At 53.2% G+C, this 24,117-nt stretch overlaps 1 protein-coding gene across 6 annotated transcripts in view; it reads left to right on the top strand.

Annotated features, from left to right (window-relative positions):
* LOC144511902 (voltage-dependent L-type calcium channel subunit alpha-1S-like) overlaps positions 1–24,117 on the top strand; it is an 841,603-nt gene that overhangs the window by 542,429 nt on the left and 275,057 nt on the right. For all 6 annotated transcript variants that reach the window (XR_013500922.1, XR_013500923.1, XM_078242345.1 and 3 more), the window contains exons 37-38: positions 10,478–10,606; positions 12,730–12,965. Coding sequence is in view for 4 of the 6 variants with exons in the window: in XM_078242345.1 (XP_078098471.1) it covers positions 10,478–10,606; positions 12,730–12,965 (365 nt within the window). In the remaining 2 variants the exon portion in view is untranslated. The remainder of the gene's footprint in view (positions 1–10,477; positions 10,607–12,729; positions 12,966–24,117) is intronic.

Genomic DNA, 24,117 nt, shown 5'->3' on the forward strand with positions numbered 1-24,117 from the left:
CAGGAGCGTGAGGGGCAGTGTGAGGGGCAGTGTGAGCAGGAGTGTGAGGGGCAGTGTGAGCAGTGGTGTGAGGGGCAGTGTGAGCAGGAGTGTGAGGGTCAGTGTGAGCAGGAGTGTGTCGGGCAGTGTGAGCAGGAATGTGAGGGTCAGTGTGAGCAGGAATGTGAGGGGCAGTGTGAGGGGCACTGTGAGGGGCAGTGTGAGCAGGCGTGTGAGGGGCAGTGTGAGCAGGAGTGTGAGGGGCAGTGCGAGCAGGAGTGTGAGGGGCAGTGTGAGCAGTGGTGTGAGGGGCAGTGTGAGCAGGAGTGTGAGGGTCAGTGTGAGCAGGAGTGTGTCGGGCAGTGTGAGCAGGAATGTGAGGGTCAGTGTGAGCAGGAATGTGAGGGGCAGTGTGAGGGGCACTGTGAGGGGCAGTGTGAGCAGGCGTGTGAGGGGCAGTGTGAGCAGGAGTGTGAGGGGCAGTGCGAGCAGGAGTGTGAGGGGCAGCGTGAGCAGGAGTGTGAGGGGCAGCGTGAGCAGGAGTGTGAGGGGCAGCGTGAGCAGGCGTGTGAGGGGCAGCGTGAGCAGGCGTGTGAGGGGCAGCGTGAGCAGGAGTGTGAGGGGCAGCGTGAGCAGGAGTGTGAGGGGCAGCGTGGGCAGGAGTGTGAGGGGCAGTGTGAGCAGGAATGTGAGGGGCAGTGTGAGGGGCAGTGTGAACAGGAGTGTGAGGGGCAGTGTGAGCAGGAGTGTGGGGGCAGTGTGAGCAGGAGTGTGTTGGGCAGTGTGAGTAGGCATGTGAGGGGCAGTGTGAGGGGCAGTGTGAGGGGCAGTGTGAGCAGGAGCGTGAGGGGCAGTGTGAGCAGGAGCGTGAGGGGCAGTGTGAGCAGGAGCGTGAGGGGCAGTGTGAGGGACAGTGTGAGCAGGGGTGTGAGGAGCAGTGTGAGCAGTGGTGTGAGGGGCAGTGTGAGCAGGAGTGTGAGGGGCAGTGTGAGCAGTGGTGTGAGGGGCAGTGTGAGCAGGAGTGTGAGGGTCAGTGTGAGCAGGAGTGTGTCGGGCAGTGTGAGCAGGAATGTGAGGGTCAGTGTGAGCAGGAATGTGAGGGGCAGTGTGAGGGGCACTGTGAGGGGCAGTGTGAGCAGGCGTGTGAGGGGCAGTGTGAGCAGGAGTGTGAGGGGCAGTGTGAGCAGTGGTGTGAGGGGCAGTGTGAGCAGTGGTGTGAGGGGCAGTGTGAGCAGGAGTGTGAGGGTCAGTGTGAGCAGGAGTGTGTCGGGCAGTGTGAGCAGGAATGTGAGGGTCAGTGTGAGCAGGAATGTGAGGGGCAGTGTGAGGGGCACTGTGAGGGGCAGTGTGAGCAGGCGTGTGAGGGGCAGTGTGAGCAGGAGTGTGAGGGGCAGTGCGAGCAGGAGTGTGAGGGGCAGCGTGAGCAGGAGTGTGAGGGGCAGCGTGAGCAGGAGTGTGAGGGGCAGCGTGAGCAGGCGTGTGAGGGGCAGCGTGAGCAGGCGTGTGAGGGGCAGCGTGAGCAGGAGTGTGAGGGGCAGCGTGAGCAGGAGTGTGAGGGGCAGCGTGGGCAGGAGTGTGAGGGGCAGTGTGAGCAGGAATGTGAGGGGCAGTGTGAGGGGCAGTGTGAACAGGAGTGTGAGGGGCAGTGTGAGCAGGAGTGTGGGGGCAGTGTGAGCAGGAGTGTGTTGGGCAGTGTGAGTAGGCATGTGAGGGGCAGTGTGAGGGGCAGTGTGAGGGGCAGTGTGAGCAGGCGTGTGAAGGGCAGCGTGAGCAGGCGTGTGAGGGGCAGCGTGAGGAGGAGTGTGAGGGGCAGCGTGAGCAGGAGTGTGAGGGGCAGCGTGAGCAGGCGTGTGAGGGGCAGCGTGAGCAGGAGTGTGATGGGCAGCGTGGGCAGGAGTGTGAGGGGCAGCGTGGGCAGGAGTGTGAGGGGCAGCGTGGGCAGGAGTGTGAGGGCAGCGTGGGCAGGAGTGTGAGGGGCAGTGTGAGGGGCAGTGTGAGCAGGAATGTGAGGGGCAGTGTGAGCAGGAGTGTGAGGGGCAGTGTGAACAGGAGTGTGAGGGGCCGTGTGAGCAGGAGTGTGGGGGCAGTGTGAGCAGGAGTGTGTTGGGCAGTGTGAGCAGGCATGTGAGGGGCAGTGTGAGGGGCAGTGTGAGTGGCAGTGTGAGTGGCAGTGTGAGTGGCCGTGTGAGGGGCAGTGTGAGGGGCAGTGTGAGCAGGCGTGTGAGGGGCAGTGTGAGGGGCAGTGGAGGGGCAGTGTGAGCTGGAGTGTGAGCTGGAGTGTGAGCTGGAGTGTGAGCTGGAGTGTGAGCTGGAGTGTGAGCTGGAGTGTGAGCTGGAGTGTGAGCTGGAGTGTGAGCTGGAGTGTGAGCTGGAGTGTGAGCTGGAGTGTGAGCTGGAGTGTGAGCTGGAGTGTGAGCTGGAGTGTGAGCTGGAGTGTGAGCTGGAGTGTGAGCTGGAGTGTGAGCTGGAGTGTGAGCTGGAGTGTGAGCTGGAGTGTGAGCTGGAGTGTGAGCTGGAGTGTGAGCTGGAGTGTGAGCTGGAGTGTGAGCTGGAGTGTGAGCTGGAGTGTGAGCTGGAGTGTGAGCTGGAGTGTGAGCTGGAGTGTGAGCTGGAGTGTGAGCTGGAGTGTGAGCTGGAGTGTGAGCTGGAGTGTGAGCTGGAGTGTGAGCTGGAGTGTGAGCTGGAGTGTGAGCTGGAGTGTGAGCTGGAGTGTGAGCTGGAGTGTGAGCGGCAGTGTGAGCGGCAGTGTGAGCGGCAGTGTGAGCGGCAGTGTGAGCGGCAGTGTGAGGGGCAGTGTGAGGGGCAGTGTGAGCAGGCGTGTGAGGGGCAGCGTGAGCAGGCGTGTGAGGGGCAGCGTGAGGAGGAGTGTGAGGGGCAGCGTGAGGAGGACTGTGAGGGGCAGCGTGAGCAGGAGTGTGAGGGGCAGCGTGAGCAGGCGTGTGAGGGGCAGCGTGAGCAGGAGTGTGATGGGCAGCGTGGGCAGGAGTGTGAGGGGCAGCGTGGGCAGGAGTGTGAGGGGCAGCGTGGGCAGGAGTGTGAGTGCAGCGTGGGCAGGAGTGTGAGGGGCAGCGTGGGCAGGAGTGTGAGGGGCAGCGTGAGGGGCAGCGTGAGGGGCAGCGTGAGGGGCAGCGTGAGGGGCAGCGTGAGCAGGAGTGTGAGGGGCAGCGTGAGGGGCAGTGTGAGCAGGAGCGTGAGGGGCAGTGCGAGCAGGAGCGTGAGGGGCAGTGCGAGCAGGAGCGTGAGGGGCAGTGTGAGGGGCAGTGTGAGCAGGGGTGTGAGGGGCAGTGTGAGCAGGAGTGTGAGGGGCAGTGTGAGCAGGAATGTGAGGGGCAGTGTGAGCAGGAATGTGAGGGGCAGTGTGAGGGGCAGTGTGAGCAGGAATGTGAGGGGCAGTGTGAGGGGCAGTGTGAGCAGGAGTGTGAGGGGCAGTGTGAACAGGAGTGTGAGGGGCAGTGTGAACAGGAGTGTGAGGGGCAGTGTGAGCTGCAGTGTGAGGGGCAGTGTGAGCAGGAGTGTGTTGGGCAGTGTGAGCAGGCATGTGAGGGGCCGTGTGAGTGGCAGTGTGAGGGGCAGTGTGAGGGGCAGTGTGAGGGGCAGTGTGAGCAGGCGTGTGAGGGGCAGTGTGAGCAGGCGTGTGAGGGGCAGTGGAGGGGCACTGTAAGGGGCAGTGTGAGCTGGAGTGTGAGCTGGAGTGTGAGCTGGAGTGTGAGCTGGAGTGTGAGCTGGAGTGTGAGCTGGAGTGTGAGCTGGAGTGTGAGCTGGAGTGTGAGCTGGAGTGTGAGCTGGAGTGTGAGCTGGAGTGTGAGCTGGAGTGTGAGCTGGAGTGTGAGCTGGAGTGTGAGCTGGAGTGTGAGCTGGAGTGTGAGCTGGAGTGTGAGCTGGAGTGTGAGCTGGAGTGTGAGCTGGAGTGTGAGCTGGAGTGTGAGCTGGAGTGTGAGCTGGAGTGTGAGCTGGAGTGTGAGCTGGAGTGTGAGCTGGAGTGTGAGCTGGAGTGTGAGCTGGAGTGTGAGCTGGAGTGTGAGCTGGAGTGTGAGCTGGAGTGTGAGCTGGAGTGTGAGCTGGAGTGTGAGCTGGAGTGTGAGCTGGAGTGTGAGCTGGAGTGTGAGCTGGAGTGTGAGCTGGAGTGTGAGCTGGAGTGTGAGCTGGAGTGTGAGCTGGAGTGTGAGCTGGAGTGTGAGCTGGAGTGTGAGCTGGAGTGTGAGCTGGAGTGTGAGCTGGAGTGTGAGCTGGAGTGTGAGCTGGAGTGTGAGCTGGAGTGTGAGCTGGAGTGTGAGCTGGAGTGTGAGCTGGAGTGTGAGCTGGAGTGTGAGCTGGAGTGTGAGCTGGAGTGTGAGCTGGAGTGTGAGCTGGAGTGTGAGCTGGAGTGTGAGCTGGAGTGTGAGCTGGAGTGTGAGCTGGAGTGTGAGCTGGAGTGTGAGCTGGAGTGTGAGCTGGAGTGTGAGCTGGAGTGTGAGCTGGAGTGTGAGGGGCAGTGTGAGGGGCAGTGTGAGGGGCAGTGTGAGGGGCAGTGTGAGCAGGCGTGTGAGGGGCAGCGTGAGGAGGAGTGTGAGGGGCAGGGTGAGCAGGAGTGTGAGGGGCAGCGTGAGCAGGAGTGTGATGGGCAGCGTGGGCAGGAGTGTGAGGGGCAGCGTGGGTAGGAGTGTGAGGGGCAGCGTGGGCAGGAGTGTGAGGGGCAGCGTGGGCAGGAGTGTGAGGGCAGCGTGGGCAGGTGTGTGAGGGGCAGCGTGGGCAGGAGTGTGAGGGGCAGTGTGAGGGGCAGTGTGAACAGGAGTGTGAGGGGCAGTGTGAGCAGGAGTGTGGGGGCAGTGTGAGCAGGAGTGTGTTGGGCAGTGTGAGTAGGCATGTGAGGGGCAGTGTGAGGGGCAGTGTGAGGGGCAGTGTGAGCAGGCGTGTGAGGGGCAGCGTGAGCAGGCGTGTGAGGGGCAGCGTGAGGAGGAGTGTGAGGGGCAGCGTGAGCAGGAGTGTGAGGGGCAGCGTGAGCAGGCGTGTGAGGGGCAGCGTGAGCAGGAGTGTGAGGGGCAGCGTGGGCAGGAGTGTGAGGGGCAGCGTGGGCAGGAGTGTGAGGGGCAGCGTGGGCAGGAGTGTGAGGGCAGCGTGGGCAGGAGTGTGAGGGACAGTGTGAGGGGCAGTGTGAGCAGGAATGTGAGGGGCAGTGTGAGCAGGAGTGTGAGGGGCAGTGTGAACAGGAGTGTGAGGGGCCGTGTGAGCAGGAGTGTGGGGGCAGTGTGAGCAGGAGTGTGTTGGGCAGTGTGAGCAGTCATGTGAGGGGCAGTGTGAGGGGCAGTGTGAGGGGCCGTGTGAGGGGCCGTGTGAGGGGCAGTGTGAGGGGCAGTGTGAGGGGCAGTGTGAGGGGCAGTGTGAGGGGCAGTGTGAGGGGCAGTGTGAGGGGCAGTGTGAGCAGGCGTGTGAGGGGCAGTGGAGGGGCACTGTGAGGGGCACTGTGAGGGGCACTGTGAGCTGGAGTGTGAGCTGGAGTGTGAGCTGGAGTGTGAGCTGGAGTGTGAGCTGGAGTGTGAGCTGGAGTGTGAGCTGGAGTGTGAGCTGGAGTGTGAGCTGGAGTGTGAGGGGCAGTGCAAGGGGCAGTGTGAGCAGGAGCGTGGAGGCATTGTGAGCAGGAGCGTGAGGGGCAGTGTGAGCAGGAGCGTGAGGGGCAGTGTGAGCAGGAGCGTGAGGGGCAGTGTGAGCAGGGGTGTGAGGAGCAGTGTGAGCAGTGGTGTGAGGGGCAGTGTGAGCAGTGGTGTGAGGGGCAGTGTGAGCAGTGGTGTGAGGGGCAGTGTGAGCAGGAGTGTGAGGGTCAGTGTGAGCAGGAGTGTGTCGGGCAGTGTGAGCAGGAATGTGAGGGTCAGTGTGAGCAGGAATGTGAGGGGCAGTGTGAGGGGCACTGTGAGGGGCAGTGTGAGCAGGAGTGTGAGGGGCAGTGTGAGCAGGAGTGTGAGGGGCAGCGTGAGCAGGAGTGTGAGGGGCAGCGTGAGCAGGAGTGTGAGGGGCAGCGTGAGCAGGCGTGTGAGGGGCAGCGTGAGCAGGCGTGTGAGGGGCAGCGTGAGCAGGCGTGTGAGGGGCAGCGTGAGCAGGCGTGTGAGGGGCAGCGTGAGCAGGCGTGTGAGGGGCAGCGTGAGGTGGAGTGTGAGGGGCAGCGTGAGCAGGAGTGTGAGGGGCAGCGTGAGCAGGAGTGTGAGGGGCAGCGTGAGCATGAGTGTGAGGGGCAGTGTGAGGGGAAGGGGCAGTGGGAGGGAGAGGGGCTGCTGGAGGGAGAAGGGCAGCGGGAGGGGGAGGGAGAAGGGCAGCGCGAGCCGGAGGATGTGATGGCCTATTGGTATTATCGCCAGATTATTCATCCAGAAACTCAACTAATGTTCCAGTGATACAAGTTCGAATCCTGCCATGGCAGATGGTGGAAATCAATTTTTACACAGTAAATGGCAGAACCCTTAAGAGTATTGATAGGCAGAGGCATCTGGGTGTACAGGTACACAGGTCACTGAAAGTGGCAACACGGGTGGAGAAGTTAGTCAAGAAGGCATACGGCATGCTTACCTTCATCGGCCAGGGCATTGAGTTTAAAAATTGGCAAGTCATGTTGCAGCTTTATCGCACCTTAGTTAAGCTGCACTTGGAATATAGTGTTCAATTCTGGTCGCCACACTACCAGAAGGATGTGGAGGCTTTAGAACATAGAACATAGAACATAGAACATTACAGCGCAGAACAGGCCCTTCGGCCCACGATGTTGCACCGACCAGTTAAAAAAAAACTGTGACCCTCCAACCTAAACCAATTTCTTTTCGTCCATGAACCTATCTACGGATCTCTTAAACGCCCCCAAACTAGGCGCATTTACTACTGATGCTGGCAGGGCATTCCAATCCCTCACCACCCTCTGGGTAAAGAACCTACCCCTGACATCGGTTCTATAACTACCCCCCCTCAATTTAAAGCCATGCCCCCTCGTGCTGGATTTCTCCATCAGAGGAAAAAGGCTATCACTATCCACCCTATCTAAACCTCTAATCATCTTATATGTTTCAATAAGATCCCCTCTTAGCCGCCGCCTTTCCAGCGAAAACAATCCCAAATCCCTCAGCCTCTCCTCATAGGATCTCCCCTCCATACCAGGCAACATCCTGGTAAACCTCCTCTGCACCCTCTCCAAAGCCTCCACATCCTTCCTGTAATGTGGGGACCAGAACTGCACACAGTACTCCAAGTGCGGCCGCACCAGAGTTGTGTACAGTTGCAACATAACGCTACGACTCCTAAATTCAATCCCCCTACCAATAAACGCCAAGACACCATATGCCTTCTTAACAACCTTATCTACTTGATTCCCAACTTTCAGGGATCTATGCACACATACACCTAGATCCCTCTGCTCCTCCACACTATTCAAAGTCCTCCCGTTAGCCCTATACTCAACACATCTGTTATTCCTACCAAAGTGAATTACCTCACACTTCTCCGCATTAAACTCCATCCGCCACCTCTCGGCCCAACTTTGCAACCTGTCTAAGTCTTCCTGCAAACTACGACACCCTTCCTCACTGTCTACCACACCACCGACTTTGGTGTCATCAGCAAATTTGCTAATCCACCCAACTATACCCTCATCCAGATCATTAATAAATATTACAAACAGCAGTGGCCCCAAAACAGATCCCTGAGGTACACCACTTGTAACCGCACTCCATGATGAATATTTACTATCAACCACCACCCTCTGTTTCCTATCCGCTAGCCAATTCCTGATCCAATTTCCTAGATCACCCCCAATCCCATACATCTGCATTTTCTGCAGAAGCCTACCATGGTGAACCTTATCAAACGCCTTACTAAAATCCATATATACCACGTCCACTGCCTTGCCCCCATCCACCTCCTTGGTCACTTTCTCAAAAAACTCAATAAGGTTAGTAAGGCACGACCTACCTGCCACAAAACCATGCTGACTATCACCTATCAATTCATTACTCTCCAAATAACTATAAATCCTATCCCTTATAATTTTTTCCAACATCTTGCCGACAACAGAAGTGAGACTCACCGGTCTATAATTCCCGGGGAAGTCTCTGTTCCCCTTCTTAAACAATGGGACAACATTCGCTAACCTCCAATCTTCTGGTACTATACCAGAGGCCAACGACGACCTGAAGATCAGAGCCAGAGGCTCTGCAATCACTTCTCTTGCCTCCCAGAGAATCCTTGGATAAATCCCATCCGGACCAGGGGATTTATCTATTTTCAGACCCTCCAGAATATCCTGCACATCCTCCTTATCAACTGTAATACTGTCTATTCTACTCCCTTGCAACCCAGTGTCCTCCTCAGCTATATTCATGTCCCCTTGCTTTGGAGAGGGTACGGAATAGATTTACCAGGATGTTGCCTGGTATGGAGGGCATCAGCTATGAGGAGAGGTTGGAGAAATGTGGTTTGTTCTCACTGGAACGACAGAGGTTGAGGGGCGACCTGATAGAAGTCTACAAGATTATGAGTGGCCTGGACAGAGTGGATCGTCGGAAGCTTTTTCCCAGGGTCAATTACTCGGGGGCTTAGGTTTAAGGTGCAAGGGACAAGGTTTAAAGGAGATGTACGAGGCAAGTTTTTTTACATAGAGGGTGGTGGGTGCCTGGAACTCGGTGCCGGGGGAGGTAGTGAAGCAGCTACAATAATGACTTTTAAGCGGTGTCTTGACAAATACATGAATTGGATAGGAATAGAGGGATATAGTCCCCGGAAGGGTAAGGGGTATTAAAACATAGAACATAGAAAATATACAGCACAAACAGGCCCTTCGGCCCCCAAGTTGCGCTGGTCATGTCCCTACCTACCTCGGCTTATATATAGGCTTACCTATAACTCTCAATCCTATTAAGTTCCATGTACTCATCCAGAAGTCTCTTAAAAGACCCTATTGAGTTTGCCTCCACCACCACTGACGGCAGCCGATTCCACTCACCCATCACCCTCTGAGTGAAAAGCTCAGACATCTCCTCTGTACCTACTCCCCAGCACCTTAAACCTGTGTCTTCTCGTATTAGTTCAGTCAGGCATGGTCGGTGCAGGCTTGAAGGCCCTGTTCATGTTGTGTAATTTTCTTTGTTCTTTGTTCCTTCCGTGCCTCACATGTCTTACTTCCATGTTAGGCAGGAATGGCGTAGGGAAAACAAATGTCAGCAGAGTCCTCCTCCTGACAAAAAGTCTAGAACATGAGCTGGTCATTACAACCACCTTGTTCCACCACAAGATGGGCGGCACGGTAGCACAGTGGTTAGCACTGCTGCTTCACAGCTCCATGGACCTGGGTTCGATTCCCGGCTTGGGTCACTGTCTGTGTGGAGTTTGCATATTCTCCTCGTGTCTGCGTGAGTTTCCTCCGGGTGCTCCGGTTTCCTCCCACAGTCCAAAGATGTGCGGGTTAGGTTGATTGGCCATGCTAAAATTGCCCTTAGTGTCCTGGGATGCGTAGGTTAGAGGGATTAGTGGGTAAATATGTAGGGATATGGGGGTAGGGCCTGGGTGGGATTGTGGTCGGTGCACTCGATGGGCCGAATGGCCTCTTTCTGCACTGTAGGGTTTCTGTGATTTCTGTGTGAAGAACAAGCAGACAACCTCAACCTGCTCCAAGAACTGGTACCTGATAGACTCTATCATCGTTCAAACAAGGGACCACAAAGATGTCCGCGTCACCTCCGTCATGGTTGCAGTTGTTGGCTGCTGGACTGACCACTGACTAATCCGCTCTACCATTTCCATCACCCTGGCCGCAAGCCGGCAGAGACAAAACTGTGTCTGCCGTTGTTGTATCTACTATTTCTTGTGTATTTTATAGTTCTTGCAGTGCCTGCTAATTCACATTTATCTTATGTTGATACTCAGTTTTAAAGTATAGTTGGTTACCTCAGATAGTATTTAGTGTTTGCTTGGTTTGGCTCTTGTACAGTAAAAATTATTTTATTTCAGACCATGGAATCTGGCGGTTTCATTCTTTTAGTCAATAACTGGGATTTTGAATTTCTTTTAAAAACAAAATTGCTGGTCTCAATCAAGATCATAACAATGTGTACTTGGGGTGAAGTGCAGAGTGGGTTATGCAGCTGAGCATGCCTGTGAAAGTGTCTGTCGGTTAGACCCTACTGAGTGGGCTCTGATACATAGAGCATGCTGCAATGGAGAAAGTAGAGAGAGACAATAGACAGAAGTCTGTGGGAAATGGCACATAAAGGGATGGACTTTAATAGGAGTCAGTTTTAGAGGATCGGGTTTCAATGGAAGAGCTTAGGGATAAGAGGGATAGATTTTGATGGAAGAGTAAAGGGATAAAAGGATGAAATTTAATGAGAGTGAGGAGATCAGAGGTCTGGACATCGAGGGAATAGTTAGTGATTAGAGTGATGGGCTTCACTGAGATGATGAATGAGCTTCAGTGGGAGATTTAAGGGAGTAAAGGGATATCTGACAAACTTTATGTGGTACTTAACCTGTCATTCTGATCCTATATTAGGCTGGATTGCGCAGTATTGAGGAGGAGGTTGGTGATAATCTCCATCGAACTGTATCTGGAGAACTGCCGCTTGAAGAGGAAGGAGACCAAACAATGGAGGACAGTGGCTTGGATGAAACAATTTACAGGGTGAGTCTCTGTTGCAGCGTTGATAAGATGTTCCAGGGTGTCTTCTGGAATGGAGGACCATTCCACGCTGTGATCTGTATATTCCATCAGATCAGACCACAGAATTGTTACGTGCAGAAGGAGGCCACTTGACCCATCGAGTCTCTCCAAACTGACTCTCTAAGCGAGCAACCTGACTTCATGCCATTTCCTGCCTTTTCCCCATAACCTTGCACATTATTTCTATTCAAGTAATCACCTGATGCCCTCTTGAATGCCTCGATTGAACCTGCCTCAACCACACTTCCAGGCAATGCATTCCAAATCCCAACCACTTGTGTAAAAAAAAATTCACTTCACATTTGTCTTAAATCTGTGCCCTCTCATTCTTTTATGAGAGGGAACAGTTTCTCTCTATCTACTCTGTCCAGCCCCCTCATGATTTTAAACATCTCTGTCAAATCTCCTCTTACCCTTCTTCTCTCCAAGGAGATCAGTCCCAACTGCTCCAATCTAACCTCATAAGTGAAGTTTCTCATCCCTGGAACCATTGTTATAAACCTCTGCTGCACTCTCTCCAATGTATTCACATTCTTCCTATAGTGTGGTGTTCAGAACTGTACACAATATTATAGATTATGTCTAACTAGTGTTGTTTAAGCTCAGCATAATCTCTTTGCTCCTAACATAGAAACATAGAAAGTAGGAACAGGAGTAGGCCATTTGACCCAACGGGCCTGCTCCTCCATTCAACATGATCATGACTGATTTTGATGCCATATTCCTGCTTTCTTCCCATTAAAATGTCAAAAACAATCTCTTTCTTGAATGCATTCAGTGACTTGGCCTCTACAGCCTTCTGTGCTAGAGAATTCCACAGGTTCACTACTCTTTGAGTGAAGACATTTTTCCCCAACTTAGTCCTGGTATGATCCCAGTTGATGTTGTAACTGGATGGAAAGGTCCCAAAATGGAACACTAGCTCAAAAGACTGTAACTTTGAGAATCATAAAGTCATAGAATCATTGAGTCATATGGTCATGCATTGCTGAAAAGGTCCTTTGGCCCATCGTGTCTATACCAACAATAACACCAAAGGACCGCTAATCCCATTCTCCTGCATTGTCCCATTCCAGAGTATCTGTGAATGGGGGCAAGACTAATTTTAATATTTAAAAACGAAACGCCTGGACTCGCTTGCCTTAATGGTATCCCCAGCAATAGGGACCAGATGTGATGACCTCGTTGGTGGTATTGAAGCCCCCCAGGTGGTTGAGGGTGGGGTTAGTGTCCCTTGGGCAATACCAGCCTGGTACTACCAGTCTGGCATCATGGCAGTGCTCAGTGGGCATCGGCTAGTGCCAAGCAGTGGGCCTTAGGTGAGGGGGCAGGGTCTAAGCCTAAGAGGAGAGGTGGGGCTTAAGGGAAAGCAGAGCTTGTGGAGCTGCGCACTCTGCAGTGGGGGATTGCTGAGGTGGCGATCAACGGGGTAAGTTGAAGCCAACCGGCGGCATTGGGGGTGAGAGGTGTGACTGGGGGGACAATCAGGCAGGACAGGTATGAACACGGGGGGGAGTGGCGGGGGGGGGGGGGGGGGGCGGCGATTGGCCCGTAAGGGGGCTGGGAGGTATGATCAGGGGTGCAGTCAATTGGGGGGGGGGCTGCAATCGGGGAGTGTGCGGGAGTAATGAGATATGTCCCAATGCATTAGTGTACACAGTGCATTGGGAGATCAAACGCATGCACAATGGCGTCCTTCAGCAGTCATCAGCCGGCTTCCTGGTGTGAATAAACTCCATTCACTCCACCTTCTGGCGAGAATCACACTTTGTCTCTTTTTTTCTTTAAGTGGCATAAGATTTGAAATTTCACTCGCTGAAAAAATTGGTCTGAACAATCCCATTTTCATGATCATTCGGTACTTAGAATTATTTTGGTAAGATCTCTCCCCCCGCCACCTTCATTTTGCTATTACTAACAGTCACTGTCATGTCCATTTATTTGCAAATTCAAATCATTGCATATAAACAGAAATAGATTTGAGAATAGATTTAGTTTTTAACTTCTGTTGGAAGCATGTAATAATTGACTCATTTCAGTTTTGACTCTGTTCTCATGGTTAGGTTTAAATTTTGCCTTTACAGAGAACAGGAGGACTATTTGGGGAACAAGCAGAGTCCTACCCAATGGATAGAAGTGGTTCCTTTCAGCATCAGATGACAAGCCAGCGACCATTGCAATTCAGTAAAACAGAGGCTGGAGGAGACGAGGCAGATTCTCCACACCACAGACCAACAGATTCACCATTCAACACCATAATATTCTTCCCATCGACTGACAATCCAAACGTAAATAATGGAAATAACAAAGCACTGAGCAGGTAATGCTGCCCCACACACACACACACACACACATAGGGCCTGATTTTACCATTTTCATTTGCAGTGCCGAATCTGGGCGCAATTCAGATCTGACTTGGAAACCTGCTTTCAGGCGCCCCCAGACGCACTCAGCCTGAAAAAACAATCGCGGGTCCCATTCGCACTGTGGGCGGGGCTTAGTGCGCCTAAAATGACCGGAATTCTGAACTGCGCATGCGCAATTAGAAAAAAATTTGAAAAAGCGCGCCCGTGAAATCGCTCCCGGGCCGCAGAAAGCAGAGAAAGTGGCCCAGGAGCGAAAAGCGGGAGCGATGGCCTCCACAGACATCACTGTTCCCCTTATCCTTCCACTCCCCCGCTACCCAGACTGATCGCGACCCCCTGCCCCCTTCCCGCCCACTGATCGCCCGTAGAGTGGCAGCAAACCCCCGTCCCCCCCACCAGAGATCCATCTTTCCCCCCCCCCAACCCACCACAAGTGAGCGATCAGGCCTCCCGCCCGCCACCAGAGAACGATCTGGCCCCACTTCCACCCACCCCTGCCCCCTCCAAGATAATGATCTGGCCTCACTCCCCCCCACCGCCCAGAGAATGATCTGGCCTCACTCACCCTGCCAGAGGATGATCTCACCTCACCCGCCCCCCCCCCTCCCTCCCCCCCAGAGAATGATCTGACCTCACCCGCCCCCCCCCCCCCCCCCTCCCTCCCCACCAGAGAATGATCTGGCCACACTGCCTCCCACCACCCAGAGGATGATCTGGCCTCACTGCCCCCCCCCCTCCCCCCGAGAATGATCTGGCCTCCCTCAGTCCCCCTCGCCCCCCAGAGAATGATCATAGAAACCCTACAGTGCAGAAAGAGGCCATTCGGCCCATCAAGTCTGCACCGACCATAATCCCACCCAGGCCCTACCCCCATATCCCTACATATTTACCAGCTAACCCCTCTAACCTACGCATCTCAGGACACTAAGGGGCAATTTTTTAGCATGGCCAATCAACCTAACCCGCACATCTTTGGACTGTGGGAGGAGACCGGAGCACCCGGAGAAAACCCATGATCTGGGCTCACTCCCCCTCCCCCCCCCCCCGCCTCCCAGAGGGTGATCTGGCCTCACTCCCCCGCTCCCCCCGAGAATGATGTGGCCTCACTCACCCCACCTCCTCCCCACAGAGGATGATCTGGCCTCGCTTCCCTTCCCCCCCACCCCCAACCCAGAGAATGATCTGGCCTCCCCACGCCCCCCTCCCCCCACGCCCCACCCAGAGGAACATCTGACCAGCCTCCTCCTCCCTCCCCACCCCCTCACCAGAGAATGATCTGGCGCACCTCTCTCGCCCCCACCCCCCCCCACCACCAGGCACCGATGGGCCCCACACACCCCCTCCCCCCCAGCAAACAACGATCGCCCCCCCCCCCGCCACCCCAACCAGACAATGATCGGGCCTCCCTCCTCCCTAATCAACCTAATAGTTGATTATCTAATCACTTCTCAGTTGAGATGCTGGTTCTGGGTAATATCCCTGTCTTGGCAATACTGAAGGTGGACAAATCCCAACGACATGGGTTCCAATCCCAAATGGGTGCTGATGGGCTATAAATTCAACGAATCAGTCTGCAAAGTATAGCTAGTCTGTCTGATTCCATCCATGTCAACTGTTACTGATTGTTCTACAATGCCATCTGGTTCACTCACTCCTTTAGGGAAGGATATCTGCCGTCCTTACCCTGACTGGCTGATGTGTGACTCCAGGCCCACAGGAATGTGGCTGGTTCAGAACTGAGCCCGAAAATGGCAAATTGTCAGCAGCACCCACATCCAAGAATAAAGAAGAATAAATTTATAATTCTTCAGCTTGGTACAAGAGAGCAGTACATTTCACTTTGCTGTGTTTGATCTGGTGTTAGGGTTGCAGTGTACTCAATCGATAAACAGCTATGTTTGATCTGGTGTGAGGGTTGCAATATTCTCTATCAGGGGTTGTGTTTGATCTGGTGTGAGAGTTGCAGTATCCTCTATCAGGGGTTGTGTTTGGTCTATCTCTAAGCTGCTATGTTTGATCTGTGATGTGGAAATGCCGGTGTTGGATTGGGGTGAACAAAGTGAGAGGTCGCAGGACACCAGGTTATAGTCCAACAGATTTATTTGAAATCACAGGCTTTTGGAGCACTACTCCTTCATAAAGTGATGTCTGGTGTGAGAGTTGTAGCATACTCTGTTTTCATCAATATGGCTGCTTGATCTGGTATGAGAGTTACAGTACACTCTGTCAGCAAGTCGCTGTTTTGCTGTATATTTCTATCAATCATCAATACAGAGATTGAGGCTAACTGGTGACCACAATTCTGTTAGCTATAGGATAGTGATGGAAAAGGATGAGTGGTGTCCCAAGGGTAAGGTGTTGGATTGGGGGAAGGCTAACTTTAGTGGGATTAGGCAGAAATTGGCAGCTCTTGATTGGGAGAGGCTGTTTGAGGGTAAATCCACATCTGGCATGTGGGAGTCTTTTAAGGAACAGTTGTTAGGGCTACAGGACAAGCATGTGCCTGTAAAAAAGAAGGATAGGAAGGGTAGGATTCGAGAACCGTGGATAACCAGGGAAATTGAGGGACTGGTCAAAAAGAAAAGAGAGGCGTATGGTAGGTCCAGGCAGCTAAAAACAGAGGGAGCTCTGGAGGAGTACAAAGAAAGTAGGAAAGAACTCAAACGGGGAATTAGAAGAGCAAAAAGGGGTCACGAAATGTTCTTGGCAGACAGGATTAAGGAGAATCCCAAGGCATTTTATTCATACGTTAGGAACAAAAGGGTTGTCAGGGAAAAAATCGGACCACTCAGGGACAAAAGTGGGGAATTATGCTTGGAGCCCAAAGAAGTAGGGGAGATCCTAAATGAATACTTTGCGTCGGTATTCACAAAGGAGAGGGATGTGTTGACTGGGAGTGTCTCGGAGGGGAGTGTTGAACCGTTGGAGAAAATCTCCATTACAAAGGAAGAAGTGTCAGGTTTGTGAGAGAATTTAAAGACAGACAAATCCCCAGGGCCTGATGGAATCTATCCAAGGCTGCTCAGGGAGACGAGAGATGAAATCGCTGGGCCTCTGACGCAAATCTTTGTCTCGTCACTGGACGCAGGTGAGGTCCCAGAGGATTGGAGGATAGCTAATGTGGTCCCGTTATTTAAGAAGGGTAGGAAGGATAACCCGGGTAATTATAGGCCGGTGAGCTTGACGTCCGTGGTGGGGAAGTTGTTGGAGAAGATTCTTAGAGATAGGATGTATGCGAAGTTAGAAAGAAATAAACTCATTAACGATAGTCAGCATGGTTTTGTGAGAGGGAGGTCATGCCTCACTAACCTGGTGGAGTTTTTTGAAGGAGTGACCAAAATGGTTGACGAGGGAAGGGCCGTGGATGTCGTCTATATGGACTTTAGTAAAGCGTTTGACAAAGTCCCTCATGGTAGGCGAGTGAAAAAGGTTGGATCTCATGGGATAAAGGGGGAGGTGGCTAGATGGGTGGAGAACTGGCTTGGTCACAGAAGACAGAGGGTGGTAGTGGAAGGGTCTTTTTCCGGCTGGAGGCCTGTGACTAGTGGTGTTCCGCAGGGCTCTGTATTGGGACCTCTGCTGTTTGTGATTTATATAAATGATCTGGAAGAAGGTGTAACTGGGGTGATCAGTAAGTTTGCGGACGACACAAAATTGGCAGGACTTGCAGATAGTGAGGAGCATTGTCAGAAGCTACAGAAGGATATAGATAGGCTGGAAATTTGGGCAAAGAAATGGCAGATGGAGTTCAATCCTGATGAATGCGAAGTGATGCATTTTGGTAGAAATAATGTGGGGAGGAGCTATACGATAAATGGCAGAACCATAAAGGGTGTAGATACACAGAGGGACCTGGGTGTGCAAGTCCACAGATCCTTGAAAGTGACGTCACAGGTGGAGAAGGTGGTGAAGAAGGCATATGGCATGCTTGCCTTTATAGGACGGGGCATAGAGTATAAAAGTTGGGGTCTGATGTTGCAGATGTATAGAACGTTGGTTCGGCCGCATCTGGAATACTGCGTCCAGTTCTGGTCGCCACACTACCAGAAGGACGTGGAGGCTTTGGAGAGAGTACAGAGGAGGTTTACCAGGATGTTACCTGGTATGGAGGGGCTTAGTTATGAGGAGAGATTGGGTAAACTGGGGTTGTTCTCCCTGGAAAGACGGAGGATGAGGGGAGACTTAATAGAGGTGTATAAAATTATGAAAGGCAGAGATAGGGTGAACGGTGGGAAGCTTTTCCCCAGGTCGGTGGTGACATTCACGAGGGGTCATAGGTTCAAGGTGAAGGGGGGGGAAGGTTTAACACAGATATCAGACGGACATATTTTACACAGAGGGTGGTGGGGGCCTGGAATGCGCTGCCAGGCAAGGTGGTGGAGGCGGACACACTGGGAACATTTAAGACTTATCTCGACAGCCATATGAACGGAGTGGGAATGGAGGGATACAAAAGAATGGTCTAGTTTGGACCAGGGAGCGGCGCGGGCTTGGAGGGCCGAAGGGCCTGTTCTTGTGCTGTATTGTTCTTTGTTCTTTGGTGTTTGGGTTTTGAATGTAATGATTTGTTCTAATGTTTTTAGATTTTGGCTTAGATCCCGGAACATTAAAAACATTCCCTGCTCTTTGTGGAATTCATCTGAGCTGCTGCATATAATTTCTTAAAGTGAACTTATGGTCCCCAATGATATTGTATACAGTCATTGAAAGAGTATTGCTATACAGGGGACTGCTGGACAAACTGTCATTTTAATCTTTGTCGATTCGCTGAATGACCTTTTCTGTGCTGGATCACTCTCTGGGCAGAATTTTCCCATCCTGTCCACCATGGGAATTGGAGCAGGCGGGGGTGGACCAGGGAAAGATTGTTGAACTCGGGAGGGATTTTTTGGTCTTGGGGCAAGTGCGGCCTGAAAATCCTGCGATGATTCTAACCTTGGCCCTCTGACACTGACACTCTGACCTCCTCAATCTGACTTTGTCACCCTGACACTGATACTCTGACTCTGACACACTGACTCTGACACACTGACACTGTCACTCTGACTCTGACACACTGACACTGTCACCCTGACACTGTCACCCTGACACTGTCACCCTGACACTGTCACCCTGACACTGTCACCCTGACACTGTCACCCTGACACTGTCACCCTGACACTGTCACCCTGACACTGTCACCCTGACACTGTCACTCTGACACTGTCACTCTGACACTGACGCTGACACTCTGACGCTGACACTCTGACGCTGACACTCTGACGCTGACACTCTGACGCTGACACTCTGACGCTGACACTCTGACGCTGACACTCTGACGCTGACACTCTGACGCTGACACTCTGACGCTGACACTCTGACGCTGACACTCTGACGCTGACACTCTGACGCTGACACTCTGACGCTGACACTCTGACGCTGACACTGAGACACTGACACTCTGACTCTGACACTCTGACACTCCGACTCTGACACTCCGACTCTGACACTCCGACTCTGACACTCCGACTCTGACACTCTGACTCTGACACTGTCACCCTGACACTGTGACCCTGACACTGTCACCCTGACACTGTCACCCTGACACTGTCACCCTGACACTGACACCCTGACACTGTCACCCTGACACTGTCAGCCTGACACTGTCACCCTGACACTGTCACCCTGACACTGTCACCCTGACACTGACACCCTGACACTGACACCCTGACACTGACACCCTGACACTGACACCCTGACACTGACACTCTGACTCTGACACTCTGACTCTGACACTCTGACTCTGACACTCTGACTCAGACACTCTGACTCTGACACTCTGACTCTGACACTCTGACACTCTGACTCTGACACTCTGACTCTGACACTCTGACTCTGACACTCTGACTCTGACACTCTGACACTCTGACTCTGACACTCTGACTCTGACACTCTGACTCTGACACTCTGACTCTGACACTCAGACACTGACACTCTGACTCTGACACTGACACTCTGACACTGACACTCTGACTCTGACACTCTGACTCTGACACTCTGACTCTGACACTCTGACTCTGACACTCTGACTCTGACACTCTGACTCTGACACTCTGACTCTGACACTCTGACTCTGACACTCTGACTCTGACACTGACACTCTGACTCTGACACTCTGACTCTGACACTCTGTCACTCTGACTCTGACACTCTGACTCTGACACTCTGACTCTGACACTCTGACTCTGACACTCCGACACTGACACTCCGACACTGACACTCCGACACTGACACTCCGACACTGACACTCCGACACTGACACTCCGACACTGACACTCTGACACTCCGACACTGACACTCCGACACTGACACTCCGACACTGACACAGACACACTGACACTGTCACCCTGACACTGACACCCTGACACTGACACCCTGACACTGACACCCTGACACTGACACCCTGACACTGACACCCTGACACTCTGACACTGACACTCTGACACTGACACTCTGACACTCTGACACTGACACTCTGACACTGACACTCTGACACTGACACTCTGACACTGACACTCTGACACTCCGATACTGACACTCTGAGACTCACACTGACACTGTCACCCTGACATTGACACCCTGACACTGACACCCTGACACTGACACTCTGACACTGACACTCTGACACTGACACTCTGACACTGACACTCTGACACTGACACTCTGACACTGACACTCTGACACTGACACTCTGACACTGACACTCTGACACTGACACTGACACTCTGCCACAGACACTCTGACACTGACACTCTGACTCTGACACTCTGACTTTCTGACTCTGACACTCTGACTCTGACACTCTGACTCTGACACTCTGTCACTCTGACTCTGACACTCTGTCACTCTGACTCTGACACTCCGACTCTGACACTCCGACTCTGACACTCCGACTCTGACACTCCGACACTGACACTCCGACACTGACACTCCGACACTGACACTCCGACACTGACACTCCGACACTGACACACTGACACTGACACTCTGACACTGACACTCCGACACTGACACTCCGACACTGACACTCCGACACTGACACTCCGACACTGACACTCCGACACTGACACTCCGACACTGACACTCCGACACTGACACTCCGACACTGACACTCCGACACTGACACTCCGACACTGACACTCCGACACTGACACTCCGACACTGACACTCTGACACTGACACTCTGACACTGACACTCTGACACTGACACTCTGACACTGACACTCTGACACTGACACTCTGACACTCCGATACTGACACTCTGACACTGACACTCTGACACTGACACTCTGACACTGACACTCTGACACTCCGATACTGACACTCTGACACTGACACAGACACACTGACACTGACACCCTGACACTGACACCCTGACACTGACACCCTGACACTGACACCCTGACACTGACACCCTGACACTGACACCCTGACACTGACACCCTGACACTGACACCCTGACACTGACACCCTGACACTGACACCCTGACACTGACACCCTGACACTGACACCCTGACACTGACACCCTGACACTGACACCCTGACACTGACACCCTGACACTGACACCCTGACACTGACACTCTGACACTCTGAAACTGACACTCTGACACTCTGACACTGACACTCTGACACTGACACTCTGACACTCTGAAACTGACACTCTGACACTCTGACACTGACACTCTGACACTGACACTCTGACACTGACACTCTGACACTGACACTCTGACACTGACACTCTGACTCTGACACTCTGCCTCTGACACTCTGCCTCTGACACTCTGCCTCTGACACTCTGCCTCTGACACTCTGCCTCTGACACTCTGACTCTGACACTCTGACACTGACACTCTGACTCTGACACTCTGACTCTGACACTCTGACTCTGACACTCTGACTCTGACACTCTGACTCTGACACTCTGACTCTGACACTCTGACTCTGACACTCTGACTCTCTGACTCTGACACTCTGACTCTGACACTCTGACTCTGACTCTGACACTCTGACTCTGACACTGACACTCTGACACTGACACTCTGACTCTGACACTGACACTCTGACTCTGACAGTCTGACACTCTGACACTCTGACTCTGACAGTCTGACACTCTGACTCTGACACCGACACTCTGACACTGACACTCTGACTCTGACACTCTGACACTCTGACTCTGACACTCTGACACTGACACTCTGACTCTGACACTCTGACACTCTGACTCTGACACTCTGACTCTGACACTCTGACACTGACACTCTGACACTGACACTCTGACACTGACACTCTGACTCTGACAGTCTGACACTCTGACACTCTGACACTGACACTCTGACACTGACACTCTGACACTGACTCTCTGACTCTGACACTCTGACACTGACACTCTGACACTGACACTCTGACACTGACAATCTGACACTGACACTCTGACACTGACACTCTGACTCTGACACTCTGACTCTGACACTGACACTCTGACACTGACACTCTGACACTCTGAAACTGACACTCTGACACTCTGACACTGACACTCTGACACTGACACTCTGACACTCCGATACTGACACTCTGAGACTCACACTGACACTGTCACCCTGACACTGACACCCTGACACTGACACCCTGACACTGACACCCTGACACTGACACCCTGACACTGACACCCTGACACTGACACTCTGACACTGACACTCTGACACTGACACTGACACTCTGACACTGACACTCTGACACTGACACTCTGACACTGACACTCTGACACTGACACTCTGACACTGACACTCTGACACTGACACTCTGACTCTGACACTCTGCCTCTGACACTCTGCCTCTGACACTCTGCCTCTGACACTCTGCCTCTGACACTCTGCCTCTGACACTCTGCCTCTGACACTCTGCCTCTGACACTCTGCCTCTGACACTCTGACACTGACACTCTGACTCTGACACTCTGACTCTGACACTCTGACTCTGACACTCTGACTCTGACACTCTGACTCTGACACTCTGACTCTGACACTCTGACTCTGACACTCTGACTCTGACACTCTGACTCTGACACTCTGACTCTGACACTCTGACTCTGACACTCTGACTCTGACACTCTGACTCTGACACTCTGACTCTGACACTCTGACTCTCTGACTCTGACACTCTGACTCTGACACTCTGACTCTGACACTCTGACTCTGACTCTGACACTCTGACTCTGACACTGACACTCTGACACTGACACTCTGACTCTGACACTGACACTCTGACTCTGACAGTCTGACACTCTGACACTCTGACTCTGACAGTCTGACACTCTGACTCTGACACCGACACTCTGACACTGACACTCTGACTCTGACACTCTGACACTCTGACTCTGACACTCTGACACTGACACTCTGACTCTGACACTCTGACACTCTGACTCTGACACTCTGACACTGACACTCTGACACTGACACTGACACTCTGACTCTGACAGTCTGACACTCTGACTCTGACACTCTGACACTGACACTCTGACACTGACACTCTGACACTCTGACTCTGACACTCTGACACTGACACTCTGACACTGACACCCTGACACTGACACCCTGACACTCTGACACTGACACTCTGACACTGACACTCTGACACTCTGACACTGACACTCTGACACTGACACTCTGACACTGACACTCTGACACTGACACTCTGACACTCCGATACTGACACTCTGAGACTCACACTGACACTGTCACCCTGACACTGACACCCTGACACTGACACCCTGACACTGACACTCTGACACTGACACTCTGACACTGACACTCTGACACTGACACTCTGACACTGACACTCTGACACTGACACTCTGACACTGACACTCTGACACTGACACTCTGACACTGTCACTGTGCCACAGACACTCTGACTCTGACACTCTGACTCTGACACTCTGACTTTCTGACTCTGACACTCTGACTCTGACACTCTGACTCTGACACTCTGTCACTCTGACTCTGACACTCTGTCACTCTGACTCTGACACTCCGACTCTGACACTCCGACTCTGACACTCCGACACTGACACTCCGACACTGACACTCCGACACTGACACTCCGACACTGACACTCCGACACTGACACTCCGACACTGACACTCCGACACTGACACTCTGACACTGACACTCTGACACTGACACTCTGACACTCCGATACTGACACTCTGACACTGACACAGACACACTGACACTGTCACCCTGACACTGACACCCTGACACTGACACCCTGACACTGACACCCTGACACTGACACCCTGACACTCTGACACTGACACTCTGACACTGACACTCTGACACTCTGACACTGACACTCTGACACTGACACTCTGACACTGACACTCTGACACTCCGATACTGACACTCTGAGACTCACACTGACACTGTCACCCTGACATTGACACCCTGACACTGACACCCTGACACTGACACCCTGACACTGACACTCTGACACTGACACTCTGACACTGACACTCTGACACTGACACTCTGACACTGACACTCTGACACTGACACTCTGACACTGACACTCTGACACTGACACTCTGACACTGACACTCTGACACTGACACTCTGCCACAGACACTCTGACACTGACACTCTGACTCTGACACTCTGACTTTCTGACTCTGACACTCTGACTCTGACACTCTGACTCTGACACTCTGTCACTCTGACTCTGACACTCTGTCACTCTGACTCTGACACTCCGACTCTGACACTCCGACTCTGACACTCCGACACTGACACTCCGACACTGACACTCCGACACTGACACTCCGACACTGACACTCCGACACTGACACTCCGACACTGACACTCCGACACTGACACACTGACACTGACACTCTGACACTGACACTCCGACACTGACACTCCGACACTGACACTCCGACACTGACACTCCGACACTGACACTCCGACACTGACACTCCGACACTGACACTCCGACACTGACACTCCGACACTGACACTCTGACACTGACACTCTGACACTGACACTCTGACACTGACACTCTGACACT

Source organism: Mustelus asterias, chromosome 25 (assembly GCF_964213995.1).
Source record: "Mustelus asterias chromosome 25, sMusAst1.hap1.1, whole genome shotgun sequence".
NCBI lineage: Eukaryota > Metazoa > Chordata > Chondrichthyes > Carcharhiniformes > Triakidae > Mustelus > Mustelus asterias.